A 23,116-nucleotide genomic window follows, 5' to 3' on the forward strand; every position below is an offset into this window, starting at 1 on the left:
AAGAATCCGCCTGCCAATGCAGGGAACACGGGTTCGAGTCCTGCTCCGGGAAGATCCCACATGCCACGGAGCAACTAAGCCCGTGTACCAAAACTACTGAGCCTGCGCTCTAGAGACCACGAGCCACAACTACTGAGCCCGTGTGTCACAACTACTGAAGCCTGCGTGCCTAGAGTCCACACTCCGCAACAAGAGAAGCTACCACAAGAGAAGCCTGCGCACCACGACAAAGAGTAGCCCCTGCTCATAGCAACCAGAGAAAGCCCGCGCACAGCAACGAAGACCCAAAACACAGCCAAAATAAATAAGTTTTTTAAAAAAGAATAGGATGCTGATGACATCAGGGTCATGGGGTAATGGACAAGTCAGGTAGTATAATCCCCTGCTAGTCCCCATTCACTATAACCTTTTCTCTCTTTCCCTTCACCCTCTCTCCTCACCTTTCCATCTCTTCCTTTTCCTATATCCGTCTTTTTACCTTTTTACACTGTAGTTTAGTAAAGAATATGAACTTTGCATTCAGATGATCCTGTTTTCAAATCTAAGACTCATTTTCTTATTGTGTGACTTCGGGCAGATCATATCGCTCTTATCCTAAATTTCCTCAACTATAGAAGAAGAATAAAATCTTCTACTTTTCAGGCTGTTGAAGGGATTAAATTAGATAATATGCATAAAGAGAGGACCAGGTCACTAGCAGACTAAATGAGATTTGTTTAATTTTGAGAGTCAGTGAGGCGTGGTGGACACGACATAGAATTTAGAGCCGGACAGTCTTGGCTTTGAATCCCTGCTCTACCACTTACTGGCTAAGTGACTCAGGCAAGTCTTGTAGCCGTTCTGTGGCTCGGTTTCCTTATCTATAAAATGGAGTAAATAATATAGGGGTAATAGATTTTGGAAGAAAGTCAAATGAAATGATAAACACTTAGAGTCTATAGATATTTAACAAGGAAGCTGCCTCTCAGCAGAACTTGCAGTAGCCGATTTGCTCTCTAGAGGCTCATATTTGTTGACACCTGATCTATGTGTTCAAGCGTGTCACCACTAAGGACTGGGAAGTGCTAGAGCACAAAGGAATTTTAATCTTGAACCTATCTTTTGAGGCTGTAACATAAACATAAAGACAGGGAGGTAGAGTGGTACAATGCAATGCAAAGGCCACCACAGCAAGCAAGGGTCCAGTCCCACTTTGGCATTAACTGCCTGTATAAGACCATGTAAGTTACACGCTGTATCTGGAACAGGAGAGGGTGGCCTAGATGAGTGGGCCTTGCCTGGAAACATTTTTCATTGTCACGATTGGGACTGCTACCGGCACCTAATGGGTAGAGGCCAGGGATGCTGCTAAAGATCCTACAATGCCCAGGACAGACTCCCTACAACAAAGAATTAACCAGCCAAAATATCAACAGTGCTAAGGTTGGGGAAGCCTGGCCTAGATGGCTGCTAAGTTCCCTTCAAGTTCTAATGCTCTAAGAGACTACGAGGAGAAAGCAACACCAACACTGAACATGTGACTTCTTGTCAACATCCATCAAGCAATGCCTTATGATGTTGCTCAAAATCCCCCCAAGGCCCGTGGGGAAAATTTCCCCTCGGATATCTGGATATTCTGAAATCAGTGCTGTTCTTCTGAGGGTGATGACAGTCCTTCCTTCAAAAAAGGAGGCACAGTCCTCCAGGGACTTGGTCCCTTACTCTGTGCAATTAGAGTTGGTGTTTCCAAAGCCATGAGGTTTCTTTAGGGCAAGAAGATGATGTAAATGAGTCTGAATAGATCAGAATGATACATGGTACACACAACAGCAGAGGTGAATATCAAGTATTGATACATCATGCTAAGTAAGCCAGACTCAAAAGGCTACATACTATTTTATTACATTTATACAACATTATGGAACAGACAAAACTGTAGGGAAGAAAACAGATCAGCAGTTGCCAGGGGCTGGGTGGGTAAGAACAGTCTGACTACAAACGGACATGAAGGAATTTGGGGGATGATGCACTGTTTTATATACTTATTATAGTGGAAGTTATACAACTGTATGTGTTTGTCCAAACTCACAGAACCGTACACTGTACACTAAATGGTGAATTTTACTGTACCAAAATTATACTTCAATAAGACTGGCCCCTTTCCCCCCACCCGCCAAAATACGATCACAAAGACAGTAGAGAGGATTGCTGTACTTTGGGAGAAGATGAAACAGATGACATCTAAATGCTTCCTTATGCCAAGTCCTATGATTCTATGATAATCTGCCTTTCCTATCCCTGGTGACCTCAGAGCCGTAATGATTAGGATTAAGACTGGGCTCCAATTTCTGTGTCAAAGTGATGAGTCCCTCCAACCAAATCATGTGGATGTGAGTCTTGCCACCATTCTGGGACCTCTGGCCCTTCTCCAGCCTGTGACAGAGATTCCTTTCCTTCCCTCTCGTAACCTGACCAATGAGTGCCTTAGACAATTAGTAAACAAGCCAGAATAAACCTTAGGAGACACTGGTTTTATCTCTCTGCACAGGCTTCCTGTCCAAATGCCATTTGATCTTTCCATTGAACTTCAAATCGGGCAACAGAAAAGGAATCATATTTATGAATTCCCCTCCTCTACGGGCTTCTGGGTTTCCACTAGGTTATTTTTATACACTTAAGCTACATAAATATAAAAAGTGAGCCTCATACCAAAATTATACCTGGGCTTGCTGATATATAGATATAGATATGTAGTTTTGTTTTGTTTACACATACTTCCCAGATTATCTATCAAATGTTACACAGGGCTTCCCTGGTGGCGCAGTGGTTGAGAGTCCACCCGCCGATGCAGGGGACACAGGTTTGTGCCCCGGTCCGGGAAGATCCCACATGCCGCGGAACGGCTGGGCCCGTGAGCCACGGCCGCTGAGCCTGCGCGTCCGGAGCCTGTGCTCCGCAACAGGAGAGGCCACAACAGTGAGAGGCCCGCATATCGCAAAAAAAAGAAAAACCAAAAAATGTTACACAAATTAGTTAATGTTTCTTATGTACAGAACAGTCCTAAGTATGCTATGGTCAAGAAGGATGGAAAGAGCCATCAGAATGCTCACACTTTCTGCTAATAGAAAGACCACTGTCTTCGATACCACAAATACTGTCACAACGGCAAACTGCTTTAGGAGTCCCATGCTCTTATTTGAGAGTCACTTCCTCCCCTGGCTCTTCTTGGAGGATCTCAGTGGAACAATACAAACAGCAGTAACCAGATACCTCATACCTGCTTGAGTGCTGGGATAAAAGTCAAGGGCCACAAGATAAGCCTGGACCTGCCAGTGCCCCCATCCTCCAAAGGATGGAGAAGACTTGGTAGGGGCCAGGTAATACCCACACTGCCCCTTTCTGCTGAGCATTTATAGCAAACACACTGTGACTACAAAAGTGGGGTGCTCGGGCTTCCCTGGTGGTGCAGTGGTTGAGAGTCCGCCTGCCGATGCAGGGGACACGGGTTCGTGCCCCGGTCCGGGAAGATCCCACATGCTGCAGAGCAGCTGGGCCCGTGAGCCACAGCCGCTGAGCCTGCACGTCCGGAGCCTGTGCTCCACAACGGGAGAGACCACAACAGTGAGAGGCCTGAGTACCGAAAAAAATTTAAAAAGTGGGGTGCTCATATTATAATAGAAGGGACCCACTGAAACAACAAATCTCACAGTGGTCTAGGGTCTTGTTTCCACATGTTCCCCTCAAAAGGGATGGATGAGGAATTATACTTCCATGGTTTAGAATTATCCAATCATCTTCAGAAGTCTGTATCAGCAGAAAATCAGTACAGGCAGACCTCGGAGATGTTACAGGCCCGCTTCCAGACCAACACAATAAAGCAAATAATTGCAACAAAGCCAGTCACATGAATTTTTTGGTTTCCAAGCGCATACAAAAGTCATGTTTACACTATACTGCAGTCTACTAAGTGTGCAATAGCATTATGTCTAAAAAACACTGAACATACCTTAATCTGAAAATTCTTTAAGACTAAAAACTGCTAACCATCATCTGAGCCATCAGTGAGTCACAGTGGTGACATCGAAGATCACTGACCGGGGATCATCATAAAAAATATAATAATAATGAAAAAGTTATAAATATTACGAGAATTACCAAAATATGACACAGAGACACGAAGTGAATAAATGTTATGAAAAATGGCACGGATAGACTTGCTTGATGCAGGGTTGCCACAAACCTTCAATTTGTAAAAAATGCAGTATCCATTAAGGCAATAAAGCGAAGTGCAATAAAACGAGGTATGCCTATGCTGTCCTCCAAGTCACTCAGGCTTGATAACATTGTTTCTTTGGCATAATTAGGAAAAGTTTCACAAAAGACTAACATACTTAGCAGAAAACACACTTTGGCTTTTTGTTCAAAGATGTATGCACTGATAGGCAATGGTTGTCTAGGGTTCTCCCCCAAATTTTTCCATTTTCAATGTTTTTTTCCTAAAGACATATTCCTCTAGTATTCTCTTTCACAGGTAAGAAAGAACATCTGAAAGGCCAAATAAATGATTTTTCTAATTTTAGAAAGGACCCTGGCAGCTGCTAGGATGAGGACTATTGTCTGTGGTCACAGACTTGAATCAGGCAAGGCTTGCTGGACGTCATGGGGACTAAATGCATGACCTTTGACAGTGCTCCAACCAGGACAAGGCTGCTGCTTCACAGAAACAGAGAGAAGTCCTGTAGACCCACCTGGCCAGACCTGCTGCCTCAGAAACTTATGGGAGAGCTAATCAGCAGGAAGGGTGACCTACAGCACCAGCCAGTACAGGCTTGGCTCATCCTCTCAATCCTCAGCAGATGAACAGAATTCGCCTCTTACATACATTCCAGGCTGGCAGACTAACTGTCCAGCCCTTTACACTCAGCCTAGGAGCACAAGCCTAAGAATCAAAGAAGATACCAGTCTCTACGACTCATGGGCCCTTCTGCTGCGTACAACACAAGGTCAAGTTTGAGGTGAGCCCATTCACCTACCACAGGAGCAGAACATTGCCTGAACTACCTCGTACCCATCTGAATCAGACGGAGGTCCAAGCCTAAATGGACACTAGTCAATTTCCGTGCCCTCAACAAGCAGTCTTTTCTTATCTCCTTTGCTCTTTCTGCAACTGATGCCTCTCACTACCACTTCCCAGGTCAAAACATCATTAGTTTCTGACCAAACTACCGTAAGTAAGAAATAGCCAGGGCCCAGATTCCATGTTAATTTCCCAATAACTATCCAATTATAAAGAGCTGGGGAGAGTGAAGGAAAAATGACATTACCACATCCTGAGATGCATGCTGGGGGTCCTCTGGGTTGACTGACCAGTAGCAGTAATCAAAGCCAAATGCCACAACCTTCTCCCGGGAGTCGCCAAAGCCACTGGGTCGACCGTCCACCTAAAATCAAACATAGGATCCAGTGTCTTCTCTACTATAATATCAGAATCTGGCCAGTAGCACTTGATTCCTCTCTGCTGTAGCTAGCGATACCTGGACTGATCATGAGAATCTTTATCATATCTACCTGAAAAAGAAAAAGTAACCTTTGTCTTCATCTTGTTAGGTACAATGAAGCCCCAGAGAATTAAATGCCTGTCTATCATACTATCACATATCAACCCACATACGAACCAGCCCTATGAGGCATAAGACAGCTTGGGAGAAAAAGCCTTTCCTTCTCTGGGCCTCTTCTTCTTACTGTCATTTCTTCTCTAAGTATTTCTGTAGAAGATACTGGTAGTACATGCGTAATTGAGTCCCTGGGCCTGACAGGCTCTATCAACCTAGGGCAAACACAGAGGTCCTTGGGGTATCCACCCCCAGTGAATGAGAAAGCATGTTGGACAGAAGAGTTAGGACCACTCCAACTGCCCAAGGTAGATGAGGGCAGAGCCTGAGCTTAGAACTGTACTGACCTCTAGGTACTGGGGAGAATGGCACTATTCACAGAAATGCCTATCTTACTATTTAAAATTTAGACTCTGGACAGGGAGAAACAATCCTTTGAACTAGGTACCATAAGCCACAATAGAATGAGGCTGCCAGAATGACTAAGAGATTCTTAGTGGATAACTGGCCTCAGTGAAGTAAGCAGTCAGCGAGGTGTGCAGGGGGCAGATTAAAGTTTGATCTTGGCCAGAATTTATTCTTAAGAACCAAAAATATGGGCTCTCAGAACAAAGCAGCTGAAGTGATTAGGCAACAGAGACATAAATAAGAGCAGAGAATGAAAGGTCTTTTGTCCCCGGGGAGCTCCTGTTGAAAGTCTGGCAGGCTTCTCTTTCAGCAGAGAGCTACTGACAAAAGGAAACAGATCACATCAGAGGAGTAACACAAGAGTGGGCATGGCTGGGGGCCCTGGGATCCAGATAACTCTCGTCCTACAAGTCAGCTTCCTCAGCTCTCAGGAATGCTGAGTACCACCTGCAAGCTGACCACAGCAATAGTCACATGGCCGGCTGCCCCGTCCCTCTCCACTGCTCAAGGGCCATTTGATCTTTCAAAAGAATCCCTTCCACTTCCGCTGGCCTGGGAAATGGAGGAATGGGATGGAGGAAATTAGCCCTAGGAAGGGGTGAAGGGTAGGGGAGGAAGTTGCCAGTATTTGTCCAATTGTGACTCAAAGATCAGTCAGATCTGTAAAAGAGAATTTGTAGCAAGACTCGGGCTAGTGACCGACTCTCTTCTGAGATCTAAAGTCTCTTACTTCTCCTTCACTACGGCCAAAAGAAGAGTCCTGCATTAGCAGATGCATACTAAAAGCCCTGGTAATGCTTCTAGATGAAGTGATATCCAATAAGAGACTTGAGCCGAAGTCTAATTGGTGGTCGAGTGAGTTAAATATATGCATGGATAGTCCCCAGCATGATTCCAGTTGGCCACAGCCCCCATAACACTCCTAGTGTTTACTTTCAGAACAACTACTGACCAGTTTCCAAAACAGCTGTACCCCATTTGATAGAACTTGGGCTGCAGCAGCCACATCCCTGGAACTTCTTTCCTGCTGTATTTTTATATTTTCTTTGTGGTTGCTCAAAGCTCTTCCCACAATTCCCCTTACATGCCCTTCCCTCTCCCAATCCCCCTCTCTAAACACATTCGCATACCCACCTTCACCCACAGAAGCCCTGTAATAATACTAGCTCCTCAGTGAAAAGAAAAAGGAAAACAATTTCAGGCTTACCTTTAAATTCCTGATTTTTGCCACTTTGCCATCGACTTCCACAATAATTCTTCCCCCTTCTTTGGTCTCCCTAGAAACAAAACACAACCCATATGAGAAGAAATATTGCTTCTTTAAGTTAATCAAGAAAAGAGGCACTTCCTTGGTGGCACAGTGGTTAAGAATCCACCTGCCAATGCAGGGGACACAGGTTTGAGCCCTGGTCTGGGAAGATCCCACATGCCGCAGAGCAACTAAGCCCGTGGGCCACAACTACTGAGCCCGTGGACCACAACTACTGAAGCCCGCGCGCCTAGGGCCTGTGCTCCGCAACAAGAGAAGCCACTGCAATGAGAAGCCTGCGCACCACGACGAAGAGTAGCCCCCGCTCGCTGCAACTAGAGAAAGCCCACACACAGCAACGAAGACCCAATGCAGCCAAAAATAAATAAATAAATAAATAAATTTATTTTTTTTTTTAAAAAAAGAAAGAAAAGAGCAGCTGAGAACAGCGCTATTGGGACAAAGTGTTTCCCTACCGCTGTCTCCATAACTGGGGTGTCCGTCTCCATTAATGGCTATCAGCATCATATCAAGCAGTCCCCTAGTTGGCACACTTCCCTGGATTATTAGAATTTGGCTTGGGAACAGTGAAGAGTCACCGTTGTTGGGCACCCTCTATGTGCCAGGCACTGTATTAAGTAGAGTATGTACTATACTTCATCTTATGCAATCCTCTTAACACACCCTCCTGACATAGCTTCCTAACATATCTTCATTTTTTTCAGAATGAAGACCAAGGCTGAGAGAAATTATGTAACTCGTCCAAGGTCACACAGCTAGCAGTGGCAGAGCTGAAATTTCAACCCAGATCTGTCTAACCACAAAGCCATATGACTTAGAAATCGGGCTTGGAAACCATGGAGAATATCCTCCGCTCAGCACACAGCATGGCATCACTTCTCATTTTCTCTGATATTCTGAGCACAGAAAATAACAAAAAAGGTTTTGGAGTCCTCTCTGTTGAGACCTGAGAACACGCTTCCCAAATCCTTTCCTTATGTCTTCCTAAATCAGAATGAGAGCCAAGATCCTTAAGCATCTTCCTAAACTTGCAGTTCTGCAGTAACACTGCTAACAATTATCCAACCCCTAAATTCACTTTAAGGGGCTTAATCCATATGATCCATATACCTTAAGGCCAAAATGAATGGAATACACTCCATTCTAGATATGAAATCCTTTTTCACAACATAAAGAACTTTAGCTAAAGTGCTTAAGGTCAGAATGTTAATAGATGAGAGTTAACTCATTGGCACTTTTTCTACTACAAAGAAAGTTATCAATTAAATTACTCCTGGCCTGAGACCTGAAAGTTGAGCAGATATATTCAGTCTCATTTTTATTTTTCCTCAGGGTTTCCAGGATGTGACCTTGAGGATTTGGGGGCTGGAGGATGGCAAGGGGTGCACAGTGAGACAGGGGTCTTTACATTTAAGATTTTTTTTTTTAAACCTATCAGTGTGTTTAGGATAAAGCCCTGGATAAAAAATTTCCCTCTCCCAGGTGATGACATTTCTGTTACTTAAATTTCCTCAAGGCCCTGATGCTCTTTCTTTCACATTTCATACAAGACAGTACTTAAGGCAGCAGGGATATTCTTTGTCCCCCAGGATCATAAAATTACACCTCCTGCCCCCAGCCCTCAGCTCTCCTAAAGAAAATCTTTCATCTTTGGTGTTAAGATAATTTTTTTTCCTCTCTGCATTTAAAAGTAGGTTTTACTCTCCCTCCACCCACTATAAAATACACAGGTTATAGTAAATTTGCACAATAAAGAAAATAAGGGGGACAATATGCAATAACGTTTGCAAATCTATTTAATTTTTTAAAGTAAGCCCTTTTTTGAGGATTTTTCTAGGACTTTTTAGCATAAAGCAGCCAAAAGAAAAAAGGGTCTTGAACTTGACCCCTTGACAGAAAGATATGACACTAAAGGTGGGTGAGATGCTGCCCCTCCCCTGCCTGGACCACTGCCACTGGTAATCTAGTGGTTCCAAAATATTCTAAAACAAAATGAGGACAAATTAAAGTTGACCAGAATAGAAAGAAAGGGCACCAACCTCAACTGGGCAGCGGACTGCACAGAGCTCATAGGAAGTCTACGGATGGCTCTGGGTCCTGAATTCTACCAACAGGCATTCATTTGTTAGGGTTAAAGATTTTGCACAGGAATAAATCCTCAGTTACACGGTTACTCCTAAGACAGTGTTTCTCAAAGTGTGGTCCACAGGTTCCCTTCATCAGAATTATGGGAGAAGGTGGGGCTAGTTAATTGGAACTCCTGTTAACAACTTGCATTATAACAAGCTTCCCAGGTGGACTGTATGTCTCCTATAATTTGAGAATCACTGCCCTAGAGGAGAAAATAACCAAGCCATTTCCACTGATCTATTCATTTGTAAAACTTAAAAAGACAGCTAAGAAGAGGGAGGAATAAAAGCAGCTGTTAAAAATTATATAGCTAGCACTTTACTGGACACTTAAAATGAGCCAGGCTCTGTTCTAAGTATCTTTAATATACCCTTTCATTTGATCTTCACAAAAAAACCCATTAAAGTAGTTACACTATTTCACAGATTTAAAAAGAAGAGCACAGAAAGGGAATACAGTGCATGAAAAGTAACTTTTGCCAGAGCAGTGGCTAGTGTTCCAGAGCCTACAGTATTGGCAAAAGAAAACATGTTTTCTCAATGATGGATGATTTGGGACAAACAAGGGGCAGCATCTTATAATGAGACATGGATTTTCTGATTATGGGAAACAACTGTGAGGTAAAAGGGAGGGCACCAAAGCCATTTCCCATATTATCATTTTACTGATAGTCTATTCTAGTCCTACTGAGCAAACAGGCATCTGAGAAAGAAGTCCAACTTTTCTGTTATCTCAGGAAGGAGCGGCTTGGTCTGGTGAAAGGAACTCGGCTCTTACCTACTTTTAGATCTTAAACAAGACCATTTTCTCATCTGGAAAAATTAAGAATGGAAGCTTGACCTCTAAGATTTCTTTCCAAGTACCACGTAAGATCCAATGACTTTGTTAACTGAGTCTGTGCCTGCCAAAGAGTTCCAATATGTGCCTTCAGGTCCCAAACCACATTCTGCCAGCTTTATCTCCTACTACTCATCTCCCTCCACACACCCTCTCCTCAAACAACTGAAACTTTTCTGTTTCCTAACAGCCTAAGTCCTTCGCTCTCAGTGTTCTCATGGAGTGCTCTTTACACCTTCTCCACCTGTCAGCAGACTCTAGCAGCTCTTTTAAAAGTGTTTGGGTTCAAGCACCAACCCTTCTGTGAAGCCTTCCCTGACTTTCCAAACCTATGAGTGGAAAATCAGTAAGAAGGGAAAGAAATTATGCGGCTGGACCCTGGATGCCTCAACAGCTGAGAAGTGCAGGATCAGATTCACGCATGAAGAAATGGGCACTGACTACGTTGCGGGAAGGGGTTAAAACAACTTCCCCTTCTTGCCAGTTCTGCTGTCGAGCACCGAATGAAACCACCATCTCTCTGAGCCTCCGTTTCCCCCTCATACCTTACAATCTGCTTTCCTCCACATCTTCACAGAGAAACCCATGTGCACACAGGCACGCACACAATTCTGCCCCATTCCTCACAGGTACTCCAGAGCCACCAAGGAGAGACAGGAGACCGCCCGATCCCTCTCCCCCTTTCCCAGCCCTTCTCGGTGTACCCAGGGAGAAAGGCCCACACCATGCATCAAGAAAGAGAAAAACAAATACCGTATGCTAACACATATATATGGGGAAAAAAAAAAAAGGTTCTGAAGCACCTAGGGGCAGGACAGGAATAAATACACAGACGTCTAGAATGGACTTGAGGACACGGGAAGGGGGAAGGGTAAGCTGGGATGAAGTGAGAGAGTGGCATGGACATATATACACTACCAAATGTAAAATATATAGCTAGTGGGAAGCAGCCGCATAGCACAGGGAGATCAGCTCGCTGCTTTGTGATCGCCTAGAGGGGTGGGATAGGGAGGGTGGGAGGGAGGTGCAAGAGGGAGGAGATATGGGGATATCTGTATACATATAGTTGATTCACTTTGTTATGAAGCAGAAACTGACACACCATTGTAAAGCAATTATACTCCAAAAAGGATGTTAAAAAAAAAAAGACTTGAGCCGCGGTCCCTCAAAACTCCTGCTGGCAGGACTCCAGGGACACAGGGTAGGCCACCCTGAGGCCATCCACTAACCGCTACCCGCCAGAACACTAATCGAAAACCCAACCCGATCGAGGCTTTGTCCCGCCAGGCTTTTAGTTTCCGGACGCTGGACCCTTGGGCCACTTTGTGTCTGATTTCTCCGCGCCAGAATCACTGGAGGGAGAGGCGAGGACCTCGCCCTCCTCTCAGCTCATTTGACGCCTCAGGCGCCCCCTCCCTCCCAGACTCACCTCTTGCTGAGGGGCCGGACTCTCACGGCCACCCGCACGTTGGCCATCCCCTGGGCCAAGGCTCAAGTCCCGCAGGTCGGCCCAGCTGCAGCATCCCCAACGCCAGCCCCAAGCCGAGCCCCAGCCCAGCCCAGCCCAGCCCAGCCCCGCCTGCCCCACGCGCCTCACGGGACAACCCCGCCCATATGCGGGCGGATGCCCGGCCGCGACTGTGCCTGCCGAACCTCAGCCAATCCTGGACTGGAAGACGCCCGGGCCGCCCCGCCTCGCTCCTCCCACGCGCCTCACGGGACGGCCCCGCCCACGAGGGCGCAGGCTGCCCGACCAGGGCGGTGCCTGCGGAGCCTGGACCAATCCTGTCGGGGGCGGGAGGGCGCAGATCCTGGCTGGTTGGGGCCGGCTCCCGCCTATTGGGAACTAGCTTTTGTTCTCCCACCGTGCGACGGTGGTATAAAGTCGAGTAAGTCCGTTAAGTTTTAGTTTACCGACAGACTACAAAGACAGTTTACAAAGTAATTTGCTAAATACTTTTATTCGTTGCGTTCGCCTGAGCTGTCAATTCAGTGGTTAAATTTTAGCAGAAATGAAATGGGGAACGCCGATGTTTTTGCAGTTCCCTGCAAAGGGCATCGCCTTTCTTTGAAGAGGCACGGGAGATGAAGGAGTTTAGAGTGCTCGCAGGCGAGCTTCTCTTGGTCGTGCTGGAAGCTCATAGCCACCCTGACAGAGTTCGTGATTGTGGCGGGAAGACTATCGGACCGAACTGGTTCATTAATTAATCCAAGAAATAGCTACTTGGGGTGTGCTCAGAGCAGGGGGCCTGAAGAAATGGCTCGTGTGTTTACAACACACCCGACAGGAATCTAGGTTCATTGTGAGAAGGGGCACAAAGCTTGTGGCCTTCCTATGAGCAAATACCCAACACGTGTTCCCCTGCACCTCCACGTGGCTGCTGGGCAGGACCAGTGCGACAGGGCTCAGTATTGGAAGGAAAGCTACGGTATTTAGTGGGGGAGTTTGCCACCTAGAGCCTGTCAGGTCCACGCGTGGGTGGGCCATGAGTAGTCTTACAGACATAAAGGCTTCGAACCTCTCTTTTAAAGGAAAAAAAAAATAGATTCCAACTATGTGCCATTCTGGAAAAGGCAAAACTATGGGGACAATAAAAAGATCAATGGTTGCCAGGATTTGGGGGGAGAGGAGAGATGAATACACAGAGTACAGAAGTTTTTATAAGCGGTGAAAATACTTTGTATGACATTATAATGATTTTATGTCACCATACTTTTGTCCAAACCTGTAGAACGTGCAACACTATTCATTTCATTAAAGTGAACCCTAAGATGAACTGGGGACTTTGGTGATTATGATGTGTCAGTGAAATTCATCCTTGGTTTAAAAAAAAAAAAGAACACTCAGGGTAGACGTTTTTGGCAAACCTTTTGTTTCACTTTTATATATGTATACATATTATATATGTGTGTGTTTGTTGGATTGTGATGTAAAATGTACCTTTTAGATCAAAAAAGTTTGCAGGCCACTGTAGTTAATACTGGCAAATAAAAGCACAAATTAATCTAAAAAAAAAAAATAGCTACTGAGTACTAAGGCCCTGAGGATACAGTCCCAGCCTTCATGGGAATTAGAATCCACAGGGAAGGGAAGAGAGAATAAACACATGAACATATAATATGTCAAAATGTGCTAAATGCAATTTTTTGGAAAAAGAACGGTGAGGAGATTCAGTAATGATCTCTGTGTGTACGTAGGAGGAAAGGTGCTACTTTGTATAGGATCTTCAGGAAAGGCATCATTGATTAGGTGACATGACTAGGTTTGAATGAACTGTGGGGTGGGGAGTGACTTGCAGGTATTCATTTATGTATTTAACAAATATTTTCTAAGTAATCACCTATTATGACCAGGGACATAGCAGTGAAGAAAACAGGCAAACCTCTGACCTCATGCAGCTTGGTGAGAGAAACTTATAATAAGTAAGACAAATTAAGTAAACTGTATATCAGATTAGCTAAGGAGTGAAAAATAAAGCAGGAAAGGGGATGGGAAGGGAGTAAAGGAGAGTGTTGAAACTGTAGATAATATGCCCAGGGAAGACCTCCTTGAGAATGTGACATTTGAGAAAAATCTGAAGGTTGTAAAAGAGTCATGCTGTTATGTAAAAGGGCAATTTCAGACACAGGGAACAGGCCAACGTAAAGGCCCTGAACTTGGAGAAAGCCTGGAATGTTAGAGGAACAACAGGAAAGCCAGTGGAGGTAGCATGGAATGACAGCGGGGGAGAGTCATAGAGGTAGCATGGGACCATGGTAAAGCCTTTGGATTTTATTCTAGGTGAGCTGGAAAGCCATTGGAAAGTGTTAAGGAGAAAAGTAAAATCATATGATGTACATATTTTAAATGATTACTCTGGCCACTGTTTTGAGATTATTCTGAGGAGTGGCGAAGGATGGAAGCCCAAGAGGGATCAGTCAGGAGGCTATTTTAGTATCCAGGGGCAGTAATAGAGTCACGGTGAGCCTTTGATTTGTATGTCAGGCATGTTCCAATAGTAGTTTACCTATCCAGTCTCCTTTCTCATCTATTTGAAAGGACCCACCCCTAGAGTATTGGGACAGCTGGTTTACAATTCAATTTGCCTGGAACCCTAGGCTTCTGAATGGCTTCTCTACTCACTGTGCTTTGCAGTGGAAAAAATGGCTGTATTAGGGAAAACAGTATGAAAGTTCCTCAAAAAATTAAAAATAGAGCTACCTATGATCCAGCAATCTCACTTCTGGGTATATATTCAAAGGAAATTAAATCACTATCCCAAAAATATATCTGCATCCCCATGTTCACTGCAGCATTATTTACGATTACCCAAGATGTGGAACAAACAACCTAAGTGTCCATCGAAGGATGAATGGAAAATTTGATATATATATATATATATACATCTCAAATTGTATGTGTATATATTTATATATATATACACATACAGTGGAATATTACTCATCCTTAAAAAAAAGAAGGAAGTCCTGCTGTCTATGATAACATAGATGGGCATTATGCTAAGTTGAATAATTCAGACAGAAATATCCTGTATGATCTCACTTGTATAAGTATCTAAAAAAGACAAACTCATAGAAGCAGAGGGTAGATTGGTGGTTGCCAGGGCTGGGGTTGGGGAAAATGAGATGTTGGTCAAAGGGTACAAACTTCCAGATGTCAGATAAATAAGTTCTGGGGATCTAAAGTGCAGCAGGGTGACAACAGTTAACAATGCTGTATTGTACATTCGAAAATTGCCAAGAGAATAAATCTTAAATGTTCTCACCACCACTACCATCACCAAAAAAATGGTAATTATGTGAGGTGAAGGATGTAGTAACCAATATTAATGTTTCACAATATATACATGTATGAAATTATCATGTATAATTTAAACTTCCACAGTGTTATATGTTAATTATATCTCAGTAAAGCCGGGGGTGGATGGAAAGTATTGCTGCATTAATATATTTCTATCTTGGGAATTCCCTGGCGGTCCAGTGATTAGGACTCCGTGCTTTCACCCTGGTCAGGGAACTAAGATCCTGCAAGCCACATGGTGCAGCCAAATATATATATATATTTCTATATTCAGGTTGGAGAAGTCAGCATAACAATATTCTGTATTTTTAGTTATATCACTCATAAGTATTTCAATATGTGTCTTTGAAAGATGAGGACTACCTTTTTAACATAACCATAATACCATTATCACAACCAAAGACATTAGTTTCTTAACACCATCAAATACTCAGCATTCAAATTTCCCTGATTTTCTCATAAGTTTTTTTAACAGTCTCTTTGTTTGAATCAGGATCCAAATACAGTGTGATTGATATGTCTTTTAATCTTTTATTGAGTAGCTTCCTTGTCCCTCTCCTTTTTCCCCACTGGCATTTATTTGTTTAAGAAACCAGGCAGTTTTCCGGTAAATTTCCCACAGACTAGTTCTGCAAATTAATCCCTATGGTGATATTTAAATGTTTTTCTGTCCTCTGCATTTTCTGTAACTTGGTAGTTCAATCTAGAGCCTTGATCAAGTCAGTCGGTACCTGTATTTCTTTTTGTGTTATTTGCAGTCACTAATGAGCATCCTCTGAGTTAATTAGATCATCACTTCATTAGGAGCTTAAAGGTTCTGGACCCAATTTCCAACGTGGGGCTGGGGGGCGGTCCCCACAACACCAGGCAATTCTCTAACACCAGCTGGGTGTCCTACAATTCAATTCTGACACTATCTACTTAGAGATAGCATCAGATTCCACAGGTTGAGTTCAGTCTCACAAGATTGCTCTCCACTTCTGACCTCAATCGTAAGCCCATGTTTGTTACCTCTTCTTCTGACCCACTGGCTATAGATTAGAGATTCTGACTGTCTCTTCCCTGGGCACAATTAATTTGCTAGAGCAGACTTCAGATCCCAGTCGAAAATCCAGGTTGTTACTTTTATTGATACTTCTGACCTTACTAGCTATAAAATCAGAGGTTCCTACAACCCCCTTCTTGGGTTTGACTTATTTGCTAGAGCAGCTCACAGAACTCAGGAAACCCATTTACTCACGAGATTACCAGCTTGCTACAGAGGCTATTAAAGGATATAAATCCACAGCTAGTTCAAGAGATACATAAGGCAAGCTCCTGAACAAAAGAGCTTCTGTCCTTGTGGAGTTTGGGGCCCTGCACATGATACATAGAAGTGTTCTGGTCCCCCAACCTGGAAGCTCTCTGAACATTATCCTTATGGGGTTTTATGAAGGCTTCATTACATAGGCATGGATGATTAAATCATAGGCCATTGCTGATTGTTTAAACCTCCAGCCCCAGGAGGATTGTTTAAACCTCCAGGATTGGAACTAAAAGTTCCAATCCTCTAATTATATGGTAGCTTCTCCTGGCAACCAGGCCCCATCCCTCAGTGGGTCAAAAAGTCACCTCATTAACATAACAAGAGACACCTTTACCAGACTCATCATTTTGGAAATCCCAAAGGTTTTAGGAGCTCTGTGCCAAAAGTGAGACAAAGACCAAATATATATTTCTTACTATAAATCACAATATCACAAGGTTACAAAGTGATAAACTCCAATTTTATCCTTTTTCATTTATGTGTTGACATACTTATAAAGAGCAACTTTTCTTCATCAACTGAGGGACAGGTAGCATAGTAAAGGCAGGACAAATGCTTGTTTCAATTACTAGTTTTCAAAATAAGTTGGTTCCCTAGCACTTTCCAAAGGTGGATAATGAGCTGTTGTTTTTTTTAACATTACTGTAAACTCATGAATTTAAGCATATTTTGTTTGCTTCAGCCAACTGCAGTTACTATTCTTTTTTTTTTTTTTTTTTAATTTGGCTGCGCCGGGTCTTAGTTGCGGCATGCAGGATCTAGTTCCCTAACCAGGGATCGAACCTGGACTCCCTGCATGGGAGTGTGGAGTCTTAACCACTGGACCACCAGGGAAGTCCCTGCAGTTACTATTTTTTTTTTTTTTTTTGCGGTACGCGGGCCTCTCGCCGTTGCGGCCTCTCCCGTTGCAGAGCACAGGCTCCGGACGCGCAGGCCCAGCGGCCATGGCTCACAGGCCCAGCCGCTCCACGGCATGTGGGATCCTCCCAGACCAGGGCACGAACCCGTGTCCCCTGCATCAGCAGGCGGACTCTCAACCGCTGTGCCACCAGGGAAGCCCAGTTACTATTCTTGATAGCCAAAATCATCCCAACTTTGGCCAGTGGGAGCCTCACTGACTTTTGACTCAGCTTCAGTAATCTTTGCTAGCTTCCTTTATTCCTGACGTGATAAGCAGTTCCAGGTGCCTCTTGAACATGTTCCAAGTGTGCTATCAGCCTTTTCTTCAAGGATTTCTGGTTCCTTTTAGGTCTCTATTTTATTTTTTTAATTAAAAATATTTAAATTGAGGTATAATTGACATATAACATTATATTTGTTTGTGTTAGGCCACAAAATAAGTCTTAATAAATTTAAGAGGATTGAAATCATATCAAGCATCTTTTCTGACCATAATGGTATGAAACTAGAAACCAATTACGAGAAGAAAACTGGAAAGTTCACAAATATATGGTGATTAAACAACATGCTACTGAATAACCAATGGGTCAAAGAAGAAATCAAAGGAAAAATTTTAAAATATGTGAGACAAACAAAAATCATAAACATAACAAAATTTATGAGATGTAGCAAAAACAGTTGTAAGAGGGAAGTTCATAAATGCCTACCTTAAGAAACAAGAAATATCTCAAATAAATGTCCTACATTTACACCTGAAGGACTAGAAAAAAAAGTTCCAAAATTAGTACAAGGAAGGAAATAACAAAGATCAGAGCAGAAATAAGTAAAATGGAAACTAAAAAGACAACAGAAAAAAAATCAGTGAAACTAAGAGTTGGTTCTTTATCAAGATTTTCTGAGTCGACAACCTATTAGCTAGACTTACCAAGAAAACAAGAGAGAGGACTCAAATAAATAAATTCAGAAATGAAAGAGGAGACATTACAATTGATACTACAGAAATACAAAGGATCATAAGAGATTGCTATGAACAATTATATGCCAACAAATTTGAAAACCTAGAAGAAATGGATAAATTTCTAGAAACACACAACCTATCAAAACTGAAATATGAAGAAATAGAAAATCTGAACAGACTGATTACCAGTAAGGAGACTAAATCAATAATCAAAAACCTCCCAACAAACAAAAGTCCAGGACCAGACAGCTTCCCTGGTGAATTCTATCAGACATTCAAAAAAGAGTTAATACCAATCCTTCTCAAATTCTTCCAAAAAATAAGAGGGAACACTCCCAAACTCACTTTACAAGGTCAGCATTACCCTGAGGACACCACTATTACAGACCAAATTACAGACACCAATTACAGACCAAATTCCTGATTAACATGGATGCAAAATTTTTCAACAAAATAGTATCAAGCTTATTTCCACAATACATTAAGAGGATCATACACCACGATCACATGAGATTTATTCCAGTAATGCAAGGATGGTTCAACATCTTCAAATCAATCAATGTGACACACCACATTAACAAAAGGAAGGATAAAAATCATATGATTATCTCAATAGATGCAGGAAATCATGTGACAAAATTCAACATCCTTTCATGATGAAAACTCTCAACAAATTAGGTATAGAATGAATGTGCCTCAACATAATAAAGGCCATTTATGACAAGCCCACAGCTAACATCATAATCATACTCAAAGGTGAAAAGCTGAAAGCTTTTCCTCTAAGATCAGGAACAAGAAAAGGATGCCCACTCTCACTACTTTTATTCAACATAGTATTGGAAGTCCTAGCCAGAGCAATTAGGCAAGAAAAAGAAATAAAAGGCATCCAAATTGGAAAGGAAGAAGTAAAACTGTCACTAATTGCAGATGACATGATATTATATATAGAAAACCCTAAAGACTCCACCAAAAAAACCTCTTAGAACTCATAAAAGAATTCACTAAAGTTGCAGGATACAAAATCTTGCATTTCTATACACAAATAACAAACTATTAGAAAGACAAAAAAATTTTTTAAATCCCATTTACAATTGCATCAAAAAGAATAAAATACCTAGGAATAAATTTAACCAAGGATGTGAAAGACCTATACACTGAATACTACATTAATAAAAGAAATTGAAGAAGACAAATAAATGGAAAAATTTTCCATACTCATGGATTGGAAGACTTAATGTTGTTAAAATAACTGTACTACCCAAAGCAATCCACAGATTCAATGCATTCCCTATCAAAATTCCAAAGGCATTTTCACAAAAATAGAAAAAAATTTTCTAAAATTTGTATGGAATCACAAAAGACCCTGAATAGTCAAAGAAATCTTGAGAACAACAAAGTTGGAGACATCATACTCCCTGATTTCAAGCTATATTACAAGTCTATAGTAATCAAAACAGTATGGTATTGGCATAAAAACAGACACATAGATCAACAGAACGGAATAGAGAATATATGAAAACAGAGCCAAGAATATACAATGGTAAAAGGACAGTCTCGTCAATAAATGGTGTTGGAAAAACTGGCCACATGAAAAAGAATGAAACTGGACCATTATCTTATACCATACACAAGAGTTAACTCAAAAAGACATGAACATAAGACCTGAAATCATAAAACCCCTAATAACATAGGCATTAAGCTCCTTGACCTGAGTCTTTTCGTTTTTAATACATTTATTTATTTATTATTTTTTTTATATTTATTTTTAATTAATTTATTTTTGGCCTTGTTGGGTCTTCATTGCTGCGTGCAGTCTTTCTCTAGCTGCAGCGAGAGGAGGCTACTCTTCATTGCTGTGTGCAGGTTTCTCATTGAGGTGGCTTCTCTTGTTGCAGAGCACAGGATCTAGGTGCACGGGCTTCCATAGTTGTGGCATGCGAGCTCAGTAGCTGTGGCTCGCAGGCTCTAGAGCGCAGCTTCCTTAGTTGTGGCACATGGGTTTTGTTGCTCCGCATGTGGGATCTTCCCAGACCAGGACTTGAACCCTTGTCCCCTGCCTTGGCAGGCAGATTCTTAACTACTGCGCCACCAGGGAAGTGCTTGACTTAAGTCTTGGTGATGATTTTTAAAATCTGACGCTGAAATCAAAAACAACAAAAGCAAAAATAAACAAGTGGGGGCTTCCCTGGTGGCGCAGTGGCTGAGAGTCTGCCTGCGCGGACTCGTGCCCCGGTCCGGGAGGATCCCACATGCTGCGGAGCGGCTGGGCCCGTGAGCCATGGCCGCTGAGCCTGCGCGTCTGGAGCCTGTGCTCCACAGGGGGAGAGGCCACAACAGTGAGAGGCCCACGTATCGCAAAAATAAAATAAAATAAAATAAAAAATAAAATAAACAAGTGGGACTACATCAAACTAAAAAAGCTTTTGCACAGCTAAGGAAACCATCAAAGAAATGAAAAAGCAAACTACAGAATGGGAGAAAATATTTGCAAATCATGTATCTGATAAGGGGTTAATATCCAAAATATATAAAAAACTCATACAACTCAATAGACCAAAAAAACCCCACCAAAATCCAAAAAACAAATTCAATTAAAAAGTGGAGTTTTTAAATTAAAAATGAATAGACATTTTCCTTAAGAAGACATACAAGTGGCTGACAGGTACGTGACAGATGGGCAACAGGTACATGAGAAGATGCTCAACATCACCATCATCAGGGAAATACAAATCAAAGCCACAATGAGATTATCAGTTCACATCTGTTAGAATAGCTATTATTAAAAAAAGCAAGCTACAACAAGTGTTTGCAAGGATGTGAAGAAAAGGGAACCTTTGTGCACTGTTGGTAGCATTGTAAATTGGTGCAACCACTGTAGAAAACAGTATGGAGGTTCCTCAAAACTTAAAAATAGAACTACCATAGGATCCAGCAATTCCACTTCTGGGTATCCAAAGAAAACAAAACCACTAACTCGAAAAGGTACATGCACCCCCATGTTCATTGCAGCATTATTTACAATAGCCAAGATATGGAAACAACCTAAGTGTCCATTGATGGACAAATGGATAAACAAGATATGTTACACACACACACACACACACACACACACACACACACACACACACACACTGGAATATTACTCAGTAGTAAAAAAAGAATGAAATCTTGCCATTTGCAGCAACATGGATGGACCTCAAGGGCATTATGCTAAGTGAAATAAAACAGAGAAAGACAAATACTCTATGATCTCACTTGTGTGTGAAATCTAAAACAAAACCAAAAACAAACAAAAAAATCAAGCTCAAAATTAAGAAAATAAATAAATAAAAATTTAAACTTAAAAAAAAGAAAGAAAAAAATCAAGCCCATAGATACAGAGAACAGATTGGTGGTTGCCAGAGGTAAGGGGTGGGGATGGGAGAAATGGGTGAAGGTGGTCAAAAGGTGCAAACTTCCAGTTATAAAATAATCAAGTCGGGACTGCCCTGGTGGTCCAGTGGTAAAGAATCTGCCTTACAATGCAGGGGACGCAGGTTCAATCCCTGGTCAGGGAACTAAGATCCCACATGCTGCAGGGCAACTAAGCCCGCACGCCACAAGTACTGAGCTCGTGCACCTCAACTAGAGAGACCGTGTGCCACAAACTACAGAGCCTACGTGCTCTGGAGCTTGCGTGCCACAACTAGAGAAGAGAAACCCACACGCCACAACTAGAGAGAAGCCCGCGCGCCACAACGAAAGATCCCGCACATCTCGACAAAGATCCCGCGTGCCTCAACTAAGACCCAACGCAGCCAAAAATAAATAAAATAATATAAATAAATAAATATTTTTTAAAAATAAATAAACAAATCATGGGGATGTACTGTACAGCTTAATGTGGTTCCTTTTAGTATGAATTGCTTTTCAGAGACTATAATCTTGGTGCTTGTTGCTATTGTGTTTGTCATTGATTTAAGACCTTTTTTCCATTTGCATAGTTTTATTTACTTATTTATTTATTTATTTCTATTTTTTAAATTGAAGTATAGTTGCTGTATACATACATTTAATTCAAATTCAGGACCACAGAGTTTTTAGTCTCATTGAAATCTTACATCTATAAATACTGTCTCTCAATAGAGAACAGACTTGTGGTTGCCAAGGGGGAGGAGGGGAGGGAGAGAGATGGACTGGGAGTTTGGGGTTAGTAGATGCGAACTATTACATATAGAATGGACAAACAACAAGGTCCTACTCTATAGCACAGGAAACTATATCCAATCTCCTGGGATAAACCATAATAGAAAAGAATATAAAATATTCTTTTCCTTTATGTATATATAAAATATATATGTGTATACCTGAGTCATTTTGCTGTACAGCAGAAATTAGTACAACACTGTAAATCAACTATACTTCAATAAAATCAAAAAGTTTCAAAAAAAGAGTATAAATACTGTCTTCCATAACATATACTGCTAACCTTACTACATCAACATAATTAGTCATTTGCTTTATCTCATGGTATACTCACAGTCTCTGAGTAATAATGATAATAATAATACCATCAATAAGAAGAGTACTGAAAACAGTTTATTTTTTTGGAGTTTTTTTGTTCATAGGGAATATCTCACTAGGAATATTCAGTCAAATTTACTGAATTTTAAAATCATTTGAAATAATTCCTCTCAGTTTGATTAGGTCACCAACTTGATATATAGTCAAATGTTTCATTTTTCTATCAATGTTAGGAATCCTTTAATTTTGTTTTATAATTATGTATTTACCTGGTTCCAAAATCAAATTTACAAAACGAGATCTATTCAGAAGTTTAGCTTCTTACCCTGTTCCCTCTACCCTGTTGCCTCTCTCCCCCATAGGTAACCATTATTTTTAGTTTTGTGTGTGTATATATATATATATATATATA

The 23,116-nt window shown here is 41.9% G+C and overlaps 1 protein-coding gene and 1 non-coding gene across 2 annotated transcripts in view; one reads left to right on the plus strand and one right to left on the minus strand.

Moving 5' to 3' along the window:
• STARD9 (StAR related lipid transfer domain containing 9) overlaps positions 1-11,773 on the minus strand; it is a 122,520-nt gene extending 110,747 nt beyond the window's left edge. The window contains exons 1-3 of the mRNA XM_024732387.1: positions 11,666-11,773; positions 7,207-7,276; positions 5,304-5,420 (exon numbers count right to left, since the gene is read on the minus strand). Coding sequence (XP_024588155.1) covers positions 5,304-5,420; positions 7,207-7,276; positions 11,666-11,712 — 234 coding nt within the window. The 5' untranslated portion in view covers positions 11,713-11,773. The remainder of the gene's footprint in view (positions 1-5,303; positions 5,421-7,206; positions 7,277-11,665) is intronic.
• A 689-nt stretch (positions 11,774-12,462) lies between these two features.
• On the plus strand, positions 12,463-12,592 carry LOC112391295 (small nucleolar RNA SNORA11). Its single transcript, XR_003001460.1, has one exon. It is a non-coding gene; the product is annotated as a small nucleolar RNA SNORA11 (small nucleolar RNA).
• The last annotated feature ends 10,524 nt before the right edge of the window (positions 12,593-23,116 follow it).

The sequence above is a fragment of the Neophocaena asiaeorientalis genome, unplaced genomic scaffold (genome assembly GCF_003031525.2).
Source record: "Neophocaena asiaeorientalis asiaeorientalis breed wild unplaced genomic scaffold, Neophocaena_asiaeorientalis_V1.1 scaffold119, whole genome shotgun sequence".
NCBI classification, from domain to species: Eukaryota; Metazoa; Chordata; class Mammalia; order Artiodactyla; family Phocoenidae; genus Neophocaena; species Neophocaena asiaeorientalis.